The sequence below is a fragment of the Petromyzon marinus genome, chromosome 80 (assembly GCF_048934315.1).
Source record: "Petromyzon marinus isolate PM22_M1 ecotype Great Lakes invasive population chromosome 80, UKy_Petmar_22M1.pri1.0, whole genome shotgun sequence".
NCBI classification, from domain to species: Eukaryota; Metazoa; Chordata; class Hyperoartia; order Petromyzontiformes; family Petromyzontidae; genus Petromyzon; species Petromyzon marinus.
This window is the reverse complement of record NC_133746.1, coordinates 7,540,437-7,553,866: the sequence shown is the minus strand read 5'-3', so window position 1 is coordinate 7,553,866 and position 13,430 is coordinate 7,540,437. Positions and strand designations below refer to the sequence as shown.

Genomic DNA, 13,430 nt, shown 5'->3' with positions numbered 1-13,430 from the left:
CTTAGCTCTTTCGGTAAAGTCACGTTAAGATTATGAATTACTGCAGTCACGAAAGCTTTAAATCAAAATGTATCTATTTCATTAGTCGATCTATTCGTTTATCAGTCACTCTACGTGATTGGCCCGTCAATCTATTCGTTCGTTGGTCTATCCATTCACCGATCATTTAATAAATTAGTTAGTTGGTCAACGTTGCCATTGGTCGATCTGCTCGCCGGTCAGCCAATTTAACGGTCGGTTAATCTATTTCAATTGTCAGTCAGTCTAATTGTCGGTCCATTCGTGAATTCGTTTATCGGTCGGGCGATCTATTTGTCATTTGTCTAGTCAACAGATCGCTCAATGGACATGCTGATAGAGCCATCCCCATCACCTGGCAGACAGCGCCGCAGTCGGTGATGCCGATGTCGAAGGTGATGAAGTCTCCGTCGTCGACGAGGGAGCAGCCGGGCGGCGTGGGGTCATTAAGCCGCGTGTCACTCGCCGTGTAGTTCAGCACGAGCACGCGCGGGATGCGCGCAGACATGCGCTCTCCCTCACACGATAGCTCCACCTCCGCTACAGGGGCGGAGAGCAGGAAGAATGGACGAAGTTAGTCGCTATACTGTGAGGAAACAGCATGCATCATGACCGCGTTTGTTGCTTGTGACATCTGCAGTGGAAAAAAAAACAACCTGGCACTTCCTAGTCAAAAAGCAGGCTGGCTCAGCTTGACCCTGGCATTGCTTGATTGTGCCAGTGGAAAAAAAAACCACTCGTACCACGAGGGGCCCCGGCGTTGGTTCGGCTCAGATGTGGCAGTTGAAAAAGGGTTATGAGATGTGTGAAGATGTCCCTGCGTGAGTGGCCCTGGCAGAGGAGAGGGGTGGAGGTGGGTGGGTACCTGGGTGGCAGCCAAAGCGGCCCTGCTTGAGGAAGCACGCCTGTCCCCCGTGGCACCCGCCCGCCTCCTCCACGACCACCCCTTGGGAGCGGCACGTGAAGCGGCGCGAGCAGTCGTGGGTGTACCACGACTCGGCCACCTGAAATCGCAACATACATACATATGCACTTACGTTGTCAGGGTTGTGCTCGCAGTGAGGTAGGGTGTAGTCATAGGGTGCGGTGATAGGGCGATTGTTTTTTTTTTCTTCTCCCAAGCGTGACAGTGCTCGCGTTGCGCTCACGTCTCTGTAGACGCCGTCGTGCGTGCACCCGCAGTCCGCCGCCGCCACGCACGTGCCGCCCTGCAGGAAGAAGCCGGCGTCGCACACGCAGCCCTCGGCGCAACCGCGGCTCGGTGGGCACGAGGTTTCGGGCAGGCCGCACGAGGCCGGGCACGTGGAGGCGCACACATGGTACTCGCTGTGAGCTGGGCACACCAGCGCTGTGCACAGACACGTACACAGTAGGCAACGCGGTTACAAACTGTCAGCTGGGCACGCTTGGTAGCGCTGCCACCGCCGGTGCTCACCACTGATTGGCGGTGATGTCACCGCAGCGCTTGCGCCACCTCACGAGCTGCACTTTTGAGGGCAACGTGAAGCGTCGAAGGCCCGCCGGGTAGGTGGTCTCGGAACAGACCCAGTTGCCGTGGGTTGACTGAGGTGATATGCACGCACAGACAATGGGGAGTAGCACAGAGGCCATCCCGACCGCAGCCGGCAGCTCAGTTGTGCTTACAGCGAGCTTCTCCAGCGCCGTTTTGCTGGCGCGCAGTTGAATCTGTGGACGATGAGTGGCGTGCAATGTCCATCCTCTCTCACCTCGCGTGGTCCAAAACAAGCACTTTCTGGCATTTTCTCATGATTTTCTAAGATTGTAACGATTCATCGTCATCGTGTGGTGTACGCTCTCTCAGGTTCGTTCCCTCCTCTGACTGCCTATCCATTGTGAGTCTCGTAGGCTGTATCAGTTCACGGCCATTCAGGGTGGGGTGGTACATGCACCAGTAGTGTGTGTATATTGAACCTCTTTCGCACCGTATGTAGCCAACCATGCTAATTAGTGTTCAGAAGAATGATACGCAAGCTATGAAAAGCCATTCTGCAGGCTGAGAATTACGTTGATCATCGGCACAAAGACCTGAAGATAATAAATGGAGCTGCTGACTATGGACGTACCACCTTACGGCCCAAAATGCAAAATTGGGAAAAAGCTCATTGACCATTTAGAACAAGTAGGAGAAAACAAGTCCTCAAAGCAAGAATCACCTCTAACCAAAGAGGAACTGCGGTCATTATTAGGACTAATGGGGTTTAATAGGAAGTGCATTCCCAACTTTACCAAGATTGTTAAACCCCTTATGGACCTGATGAGGAAAGGGGCCGTCCATAAATGACGTCAACACACCTGGGGGGGGGGAGGGGGCCAGACATTTGTGACGATGTGTGACCAGGGGGGGAGGGGGGGTTAGGAAATGTGACGTCACATCAAAATGCGCAACTTGCAAATAAATATAAACAATAGAATTGTTATAACACTAATTTCGATTAATTTTCATTATTAACTATTTGCTTATTTAAATTTACTAAGGTCACCTTTTATTTATTCCATGAAGGAGCATTTTGCTTCTCCATGGGAGAATGGAGAAGCATAAATTTTGTAATTTTTTTGAATTATTGTTATTAAATATTTTGATTTTAATGATTCTACCAGGGTTTTTCATTCTGTGGAATGAATATGGAATTGGTATAATTGTACCCTCCATTTTGCTTCGTTCTACTACAAAGTTTCAAGTATTTTTTGTTATAATTACTTTTAATATTTTATAAATTATAAGAGAATTTCAATATAATATTCTGAACATCTGCAGTTTTAGTTAGACGTTGAATATTTCCAAGTAAATTTTATGATACATTTCAGCTTTCCAACGCCTCCTTTTTAATAAATGTTTTCTCCTACAACATCAGTGCACCGCCACATTAAATACGCACTACAATGACAATAGTTTAAATTGATTTGAAGCATGTTTTATTTTCAAAATGGAAATATGGTTTGGGGGGGGGGCAGAGCTTTGTGACGTCATATTTGAGGGGGGTCTGACTTTTTGTGACGCCGTGTGACGAGGTGAGGAGGGGGGGGGTAAAAAATCGGCCAGAATCGCGTGACGTCATTTATGGACGGCCCTAAAGGTACAAAAAATAAATTGATTCATGATGAGTAAGCAAGCATTGTATTGAGAGACTGAAGGTACCCTTGAAACCAGAGCCAATTCTGAAATTGCCTGATGGTAGTGTAGCGAAATGAGATTCATTATACGATTCACTGTACTGTATATATTATGTAAATATGAGTTTCGATTTAAAGCTTTCGTGACTGCAGGGATTCATATTCTTGGTTCTTTCGGTAAAGTCACGTAGAAGGGAACCAAGAATATGTCAATATGAGTGTTCAACCGGGGGATGGGTTAAACCATTAAACACCCCTCATGAATGGCACGAAAATGGTACAGCCCAGATTGAATAACTGGTCGCAAGAAAAAAACATTTTGAGAGAGACTTGAGCCACCATTTTGAAAGACGAGGTCTTTTCTCAAAGAATAATGCTTGATATTTGGGCCTAAGGAAACGTGTAACTTATTTTAATGGTACCTGTAATATATAAATAATTCATAGGAACGCAGGGCAGAAAATGGTTTAAAATGCTAAAGTTTACCGTGAATATGATATCAATATGCGCGAGTCACAGGGGAATGGGGAAACCAATTAAACACCCCTCATGAATGGCACGGAAATGGTACAGCCCAGATTCGGTAACTGGTTACGAGAGATTTGTTTTAAGAGGCTTGAGCCACCATTGAGGAAGACTCCTTGTTATTTGGGCATAAGGACATGTGTATGTAGTTTATTTTTAATACGTTACCTGTAATATACGAAGAATGGGGCAGAAAATGTTTTAAAATGCCAAATTGTACCTATATATCATATCAATATGCGTGTGTAACAGAGGAATGGATTAAGCCATTAAACACCCTGCATGAATGGCATGCAAATGATACAGCCCAGATTCGGTCACTGAAAGAAGAAACACATTTGAGAAAGACTTGGGCCACAATTTTGAGGAAGAATCCTTGGTAATTGGGTCTAAGGACATGCGCAAGTAGTGTATTTGAATACTACACATATAACTTGAATGCTGTTACTTTATAAAGAATACATTGGAATGGGGGCAGGTGGTTTCAAAATGATATCATTAAAGTGCACATCACTCCAGATAATCGTCCTGTATATTTATTGTATTGGTATAAATACGTGCCATATGCTTGTACAAACCAACGAAATGTTGACTGGATTAATATATGACACTAAAATAAATGTATATTTTTAACGAATATTGTTACTGAGGCGAAGTTATACGATTGTGCTAAGATGTTTATCCTCGCTAAAAGTGATTCTTATCAGATATTATCAGGGCGTAATTGGAGAAGGTAATTAGGCTTAATATTATTTGGGGAGAGGAGGATCGATGGGTGTAATGGAGACTGCACGACGATTTTTTGTTCTGGTAAACGATCAGTAAGGGACATCGTGATGCCCCTTCGCATACCGTGTCAACCCAGACGGTTTACCCTGTATTCTTGTTTCAGGGAAATTTAGTTTTCAGATCCATAAAAAAGTAGTTTTGTCTATTTGTTTGGGTTTCTTCCCTTGTGGTGGGACTTTGTAGGTTGAACGTTGACATTTTATAAGGGTATTGGGGTGACCAATAAGATCTGAATTGGTCTGTAATAAGGGAGGCACTGATAAGGGGTTGACACGTATGCTATTGTCACAGCCACGCTATGGGGAGTAGAAGCCAATGAAAGGCTGAAGGGGGAGTTGGTTGAGGTGGTGACTTTGCTGAGAGCGTCATCTGAGACCGTCAGGCTGTGTGTGAGAGGCGTTCAAGAGGGCCTCCCATATTGAACTCCTCTCGGACTCCTTGCTTCATCGTCGCGACACCCACAGACCCATCACACTTCTGCTAGTAAGGCTGACATAGCAACCACGTCCTGGTCACTGGGACGGTGCTGCCAGCTCCGAGGAAGTTTGTGTCACCGCCCTGCTTTGGGGACTTAGAGCAAGCGGAGCGTTGATGAGCTGCACTGAGAGATCGAGCTTCATGTTGAATGGTTGTCTCGCGGTGTTCTTGTATTTGTGTTGTTCATGCCAGGTTTCTGTTAAATGTATGAGATACAAGGCTCTCTCGCTTAGTCTTGTGTCCATCCTCCTCATCCATCGGAATGTCAAATTACTCCACTCCACAGCAAAATATTTATTCTGAACATAGAGAAGGTGATGTCTTGATGCAGGAGCGCGGTTCGCTGTGATGTATGCAGCCAAAAGAAGAAGAGTTACTCCCCAATTGAAGGGAAATGTTATTTTTTTATATGGGCGATGCAGAATGAGTGGCGATGGTGGTGAGACAGGGAAATTTCGCTTACGGCAGTTTGCGGCCGACCTCCACTCCGCAAGCACCACTCCGTGCGTTAGGCACGTGTCGAAGTATGCCAGCAGATTCGAGCAGCGCAGCGCCGCATCCATGCCCGACACGGCCAGGTCGAACACGCAGTTGGCGAAGTACGGCCCGGGTGGCACCGTTGCGAAGCACGGGGCGAAGGGCGACTGGGCGCCGCGCAGGAAGTCGCACGGCACCTCCGCCAGCGCCTCGTCCGCGTCGCTGGGCGTCACCACGCGGCCGTAGTCCGGCCCGCAGCTGTGGTCATTGAAGAGAGACGCGTCAGGTTTTATGGGGGCCGGGGAGAGAGGGATCAGCCCAGCGACCCCATTAAACCTGGTGGCCTGAGTATTGTCTTTAATAGAAGAGGCCAGAGTATAGAGCCAGCTACACGTATCTGCGAGGCCAGCATACCTTAGTTTTGGAAAACCACCTGTACTATGAGGACCACACATAGGCTTGGTTTTTGATGTGCCAGTGAAAACTGGAGCATGTGTGCATGCGATTGCTCACGTTGCTTTACTGGCGGACGTCTCGCTCTGCCATGCATTGCCAAACGTGTACGGCGTTCTGTGGCGCTCGCCAGCAGGCCCCGTGAAGTCGTTGCTGGCGTCCACATCGTAGTTCCCACACAGCCCCTCGACGGCGCCCGCAAAGTCAGCCTTGAGCCCCACGTCCACATAGGCGACGCCATCGTATCTGATGGTGAGGCCGGCCGCCGGCGCCGACAGCACTGCCAGGTTCCCCAGCTGCACCACCGTGGCGCCGGGCAGCAGTGCCGGCAGGCTCACCATCTCGCCGTTCAGCTGCCGGGGCCCGACAGTTATTGATCGTCGTCGGCATCATCGCTTTATATTTACTATATTCTCTGGATTCTAAGATACTCCACAAAGTAAGCCGCACTTGAAAACTTTGGGGGTAATTTTTAAAATGATCGAGTTTTACAATCAAGGGAATACAGTACTAAAGAGAATCACCTTCAAATAGTTTATTATGAACACGCAACTTAAAAATGTCATGAAACTTATTCTAAACAGCTGGTGGTTGTCTTCTGACCTCAGGGTTGTGATGAATTGCTGTGGAAAACTGTCTTCTAGAAGACCATTTTGAAAAGTTGGCCTGAACAGCCAGCCACCACAGGCTAGTGGGACCATGGGTAACCTGTTGATTACTCTTTCCTTCCTACGTCTAGCATCATTGGATGGCATAATGGCCTCAAGGAGGCCTATGGAAGGAGTGGCTCTCCCTGGTGTATTCCCCTGGCCACCAACCACATCCACACCACGATTTTGTGGCATCAATCACATCAATCCTTTATGCTTTGAATATGCTTCAGTTACCACGCATCTGCGATTCAAAGCAAGCACATCCGTGTCCGGAAATGTTTTGACATGGTTCGTTGAATTTTGATTTAAAGCATTCGTGACTGCAGTAATTCATATTCTTAGCTCTTTCGGCAAAGTCACGTTGAAGGGAAACAATAAAATAATAAAAGTATATATTTTATTAATATATATTTTATTTCGATTTAAAGCTTTCGTGACTGCAATGATTCATCTTCTTTGGTTCTTTCGGTAAAGTCACGTAGAATGAGAATAAAATAATAAATTGATAAAATAAAATAACACAATAATATTATTGTGTTATTTTATTTTATCAATTTATTATTATTGTGTTATTTTATTTTATCAATTTATTATTTTATTCTCATTCTACGTGACTTTACCGAAAGAACCAAAGAAGATATATTTTATTATTTTATTTATTATTTTATTGTTTTCCGTTCAACGTGACTTTACCGGAAAGAGCTAAGAATATGGTTCGTTGAATTTGTCGGTGTGTGTTTTATTGATTAAAATAAATTCCCAAGCCGAACCCTCACCTGCACATCGCCCCCGGGCAGGAGCCTGACCCTGGTGAGGTTTCCAAGCTGCACCTCGACGGCGCGCGTGTACGACACGGCGGCGAAAGAGCCCAGCGCCTCGTTCTCCACCAGCACGCGCCACGCGCCGTCACGTGACGAGCCGGCGTAGCGCGCGGACGGAGCGGCCAGCGTGTACGCGCACGTGCCCATGAAGTTGAAGTAGGCGCCGTCGAACGTCACGTAGTGGGGGTCGCCGGACGCCTGGCAGTGTCCTGGAGTCGGTTGGGGAAAGGGGGCGTGGGTAGGGCGGGGAGGGCGGTTACACACGGAGAGGAAGGTATAACATGTTTTATGCCTACGTGACTTTACCCAAAGAACCAAAGAGTATGGTCCTAGGCTGCCAAAAAAAAAAAACGACTTAATTGTGAAAAGCCACGTAGCAACACTTTTTTTCCTCCTGCCAGACTCCTGCCCATTTGCAGAATGGTCGTGATGATGATGATGATGCTTGTATTGATTGTAATGTTGGTAATGAGGATGTTGACGATAATGATGCTGTTGATGACCTCACCCTCCAGGGCGTTGCACCCAATTTTGCCGTCGTCCGTGAGTCCGCACTTGTGGAGTGCAGGGCAGGAGTAGGCGTCGCAGTCCAATCCGCCGGTCTCGCACACGCACTGACTCCTGCAGTCATCCGAGATGAACTCATCTCCCAGCTGGGACACATGCACACACGCATACATGCACAGAATCATCAGCATCATCAAGAGCGTTAGTATAATGAGCATTAAGAGTCATCAACATAATATTTCACATTTGCTTTATCATCCTCATGCGTGTTATCATCATCATCATCATTACCCATTACCACTTTGTGCTGCACAGGGCCAGTTGCAACTGTGAGTCCCCCTTGGCTAGACTGCTGTAGGCCACAGATGTACTGTATGAGAGGTGCGTTATGAATACAGGCAGTCTCCGGGTTACAAAGGGGTTAGATTCCCGAGAATGATCCGTAACTTGAGTTTTCCGTATGTCGTAAACTGAACCATTTTCCCCCAAAATCGAGATAAAATCTTGTAGACATAAATAGTTGTGCCTCCCCTACCCGATAACATTTTTTTTATCAGTACCGTATCTCGCTGCCGTCAGTTTTCTATCGCGACCTGTATCGTATCCGCTGTACATACGCTCTGCACTCCCTATGATTCTTTCATTTCATCGAATATCTACCCTAACACTACCCATAATTAAACTAACGGAACATATACTATATCCAGAACACAAATAATTACGTAACGCTACAAAAACCTTAATCGTAGTGAAGCTCAGGCTCGGTGAAGGCGGCGTTTTGGCCCCCGAAGTATTCATCGACAAGCTCACTGCGCTGCACTATTTGCGCTTATGTAACGAACGCAAACATTTCTGCATATTGACTTTTACATGATTTATGGGAGCATTTCCATGCAGTCGTCAGAACTTCACAAAAAGGAGGGGGCTCCACAACAGGACCATATTTCCTTATTTCCTGTCGCAAACTGACGAGGAGCCCTCATGTGGCATTCTTTCCCAAGACTCCAGGAATCTCCGGGTGGCCCCCCTCTCGCACGTGGACACACACGCCGCCGTCGCCGCTCACCTTGTAGTACTTGCCATTGCTGATGCAGCCGCACTTGTCGGCGCGCACGCACCGGTCGTGCTCCAGCAGGTAGCCGGCGTCACAGACGCAGCCCTCCACGCAGCCTCCCACGCACTGACCCTCGCCCGGCCCCCGAGCGCACGTCACAGGGCACGGGGAGGCGCAGTGCGAGTACGAGCCGTTGGCGGGGCACGCCGGGGCGGCTGTGGAGAGGAGGGGAGCGTGGGGCAGGGGAGGAGGAATGGAGGGGGTCAAAGTAAAGGTGCAGCTCTGCCACTACTTGGGCGTCACGGTGATAAGATGTTAACTACCTTGCCAGGTGTACAGGAGATCGTGGGTTCGATCCCAACCCCGACGCTTTTAATTTTAAGTTTGCATGCTCTCCCTGAGGTTGCGTGGATTTTCCTCTGGGTCTTCCGGTTTTTCCCTCCACATTTAGAATCAACATGAGGCGTTTAGAGTATTTGGCTGCAATACATTTACACGTGATATGCCACTTCGATGAACTATCATTTGTGGACAGGTCACTTCTGAAAAAGAGCTATTACAGCTCACTGTGCCTTACCTGGTAAAATACAAAATATATATCACGGTACTTCCTTTTTTCAGTACCAAAATATGAGAATAGGTTTTCCCCTTTTTTATGGCAACAAAACAGGTGTCAAGATGTTAAAACACCAAACTGAAACCTTTAACAAGGAATCATGTCCGCATTAACCACAATACTTGTGCCAGAATGCAAACAAAAAACACACCCTGATAATAGACCAGAGGACGCCAAAACGCCTTTTGGTGTCCTCTGGTCTAACACCGTTTTGAGACTCGGCTCAAAAGAAAGCTGTCTCTGGTTGGACCAATCAGTTGCAAAGACAATGCATATATTATCAGAGTGTTTTTTGTTTGCATTCTAACCACAATTATTTCGGTTAATGCAGACATGATTCCTTGTAAAAGGTTTGAGTTTGGTGTTTTAACATCTTTTGGTAAAGTCACGTAGGTAGACGTTTTGATCGCAACACGAGCGGCCGTCATCAGGCGGAACCGTTACAGCAGGACAACTGCTGATCTAGGAGAAAGATCTGCTAACAACAAGAGCTTATAAAGTTGTTTTGGTGGGCTCAACCCCAGGGATAAGTGGGCGGAGCTAGAGAAGGAAGAAAGAGGGAGGCAAGGAGGGAGGCGGGGAGGGGGGGGAGTTGGGCACAGGTAATAGATGGTAATAGAGACAAGCTGGGTTAGTGATGCTAACGTGAGAAAACTAGCATGTCAATGATACAGGATGCTGCAGCGTTGGCTGCCGCAATTATCCATACTCTTTGGTTAATTCGGTAAAGTCACGTAAGTAGAAAAAATAATAGATCACGACGTCTCGATCGCAACGCAAGCAATCGTCATCAGGCGGTGAAGATTGATTGCATTGCGATAGAAACGTCATGATCTATTATTTTTTCTACCTACGTGACTTTACCAAAAGATCCAAAGAGTATATTCTAATTGTCAATTCTACACGACCAAAAATAATACGTATTCAAAGATGTATAACCAGAGCCACAAACGACAGCCTTTGTCTTCCCAGTGGTGATATTTACGTGCAAAACCGGGTATTAATTTTTAAGGCTGAGTCGATATAAGGGGGGGTGGGGAAACCAGGACCAGTTCAGATAACCGCCACTGTGTTGATTTGTGAGGGGGAAACGTACTCAGAAAACCAGGCTCGATAGGAGAAGTGGACAAACAAATACATGGACACTCAGAAAGGAAGTGAGGCGTTCATACACCACAAGATACCTAGAGAGCCGGGACAAAAGTTGAACTAAGGCTGACCGGATGAATGCTCGTGCGGCGTCACAAGGGGTGAGCTTTGGGCTTTTGATGTGGCCAAGGGAATAAATGAAATAAAGTTGAAATTCCTATATAAACAATATACAAAATCAGTCTTGCAGAGGCAGCGTGCTGGTTTATAGGCCACAAGCGAGCTCCAGCTGTGGATCAAGTCAGCCATTAAACACTCCCTTGTGGGACTGGAGGTATTTTTCAGATTAGAAAGATGGAAGATGGGACATTAACTTTACACCAATTCACCATTTACTGTAACTGTACCTTGTACAGGTCGTGGGTTCCTTTTAGAGGCAATACTTATTGTAACACCGCAACACAATACAGCCTAGGGTGGTGACCACCCAGCTAACTACGCTATACAGAGGGGTTACTGCTACGAAGGGTCAGACCCTCATTCGGGTCTCCGACCACGTGGTTGCCTCGTAAGACGAATCGCTTCCAGCCTGAGACGTAGAGCTTCCCTCTTGTAGGTGTTGAGCTTCCAGCTTGTAGAATGCTGCGACCCCGGTCCCTTTCAGGGACCTGACTTATATCCCCCTATGGTCGGGGCCGCTCCGCCCTCGGCCCCGACCGCCTTCTCGAGCATTCTCGTTCCCTCTTGATCCTTTTCGAGCTCTCCCCGAATACGTGATCACCCACTAGCTCCCTTACCTGGGGACCCCTGTGTGGACACTCCGGATCACGTGTCTACGGGGTCAACCAGAGTGCCATGACCCGGGGCAACCCTGCCCCTTGGCTGACACCCACTCTCCCTCGTGGGAGCCCCCACCACACACTGTGCATGGTGCCCGCACTATCCCAGTGCTCACCAAGCCCAGCTAGGGCTGTTGCTACACACAGCTACCCACACGGTGCTGTCCACGCTAGGGCTGGTACTACACACAGCCACCCACACGGTGCTGTCCACGCTAGGGCTGGTGCTACACACAGCCACCCACACGGTGCTGTCCACGCTAGGGCTGGTGCTACACACAGCCACCCACACGGTGCTGTCCACGCTAGGGCTGGTACTACACACAGCCACCCACACGGTGCTGTCCACGCTAGGGCTGGTGTTACACACAGCCACCCACACGGTGCTGTCCACGCTAGGGCTGGTGCTACACACAGCCACCCACACGGTGCTGTCCACGCTAGGGCTGGTGCTACACACAGCCACCCACACGGTGCTGTCCACGATGTAGGAACATCGAACGGCACGGCGCTTCTGGGCTGGCACCATACAGGGACGTCCCCGATGTCACTGCACGTGCATCACACGTAAATAAATTGTTTATTGTCGCGTTACCATGAGATGTGTGTTTATTTTAATCACGTGATCGTGAGATTTGACCCTTGATGCTTTTATGGTCGTTCAGTAAGTGTCAATTACGGATATTTGCATGGGTACTGTAGTTCTATTCTGATAACTATTTTGGATGTCAATGTCAGTTGATATTAAAGTTGTTTAGATCACAAAGGGTCCGATCGCTTCTTTCCTAACTCATCCATAATTTTTCTCCATTGCAAGAACTGTATCCTGCGGTGAGCTCTGAATTATGGGACCTGACATCATTAGACGTAACTTGTAAAGCGAGAATTATTGATAATACATACCCCTAGACAGCGTGAGAGACAATAATAATTTGTGATTAAAGCGAGCATTCATTCATTATTTAATTTAACTCACTAATTGATCTTGAATTAATAAAATTTATATATATAAAAAAGGCAAATTTGTGAATGTGCGTCTGTTCAAGATGTTTAGCATACTTCCCGACCTGCAACAAACTTGAAATTTGGCAAGTGGGTAGCTTCCAGACTGTACACAATGCACAAAGTATAAAAATAGATTTTTGTATATATTTTTTTTGGGGGGGAGGGGGGGCGCAATAATGGATATATTTTGCACGGCAAGTGAGCGGTGGCGTCACATCTGTGATGTCACCCGCATGCGGCAGCATTACCCACCCAGTGTGCCTGCTGACGTCACGCATCCTCCCCCCACCCTCTGCGTAGGCCGTGTATTAATCCAAGACAAGAATCCAAGTCTCGGGCGAAGCCGGGTAGTCAAGCTAGTCGTACATAAAACGATTGTTTTATGATAATCACGTGCATACTCGTTTTAATCGGCAATAATACATTCACAACACATACGTTTAATCACATTTACTTAACATTACACAATATGCATTTTCATAATTGCACTTTTTTATATCACAATATATACAACAGTGCTAACAAATACACCATGGTGGGATCGGAGCGTATGTACACCTTATGCTGCATATGGACAGCTGCCACTAGGGGACCCCTTGCCCAGACTACTGCAAGGGCAATGTGGGTAGTTGAGATGCTGTGTGATGAAGCTGGGAGACTCACGGCAGAACGTCTCATTCCTCCAGCCGTCCAGGGCAACACCGGCCCTGACGCATGCGACGTAGTACGCGGAGAGGGTGCGGCACAGCACGGCGCTGTCGAAGCCCTGCAGCACCAGGTCGAACACGCAGCCGTCCACGTAAGGCCGCGGGTCGACGACCCCGGCGCAAACGGCGAAGGGTCCCGAGGGATCGCTGAGCATGCCGCACTTGTCATTCTGCGTTGCCGATGCAACATCGTTTGGGTCCAGGGGCTTGCCGTTACCCGGGTCGTTGGAGCCACTGTGATTTTAGGAAGAGGCGTGGGCAGACATTT

At 47.7% G+C, this 13,430-nt stretch overlaps 1 protein-coding gene across 1 annotated transcript in view; it reads right to left on the bottom strand.

The window, feature by feature from the left end:
• LOC142907670 (IgGFc-binding protein-like) overlaps window positions 1–13,430 on the bottom strand; it is a 64,158-nt gene that overhangs the window by 2,437 nt on the left and 48,291 nt on the right. The window contains exons 21-29 of the mRNA XM_076057282.1: window positions 13,119–13,396; window positions 8,919–9,121; window positions 7,854–7,998; window positions 7,301–7,554; window positions 5,932–6,224; window positions 5,405–5,676; window positions 1,167–1,366; window positions 884–1,022; window positions 374–558 (exon numbers count right to left, since the gene is read on the bottom strand). Coding sequence (XP_075913397.1) covers window positions 374–558; window positions 884–1,022; window positions 1,167–1,366; window positions 5,405–5,676; window positions 5,932–6,224; window positions 7,301–7,554; window positions 7,854–7,998; window positions 8,919–9,121; window positions 13,119–13,396 — 1,969 coding nt within the window. The remainder of the gene's footprint in view (window positions 1–373; window positions 559–883; window positions 1,023–1,166; window positions 1,367–5,404; window positions 5,677–5,931; window positions 6,225–7,300; window positions 7,555–7,853; window positions 7,999–8,918; window positions 9,122–13,118; window positions 13,397–13,430) is intronic.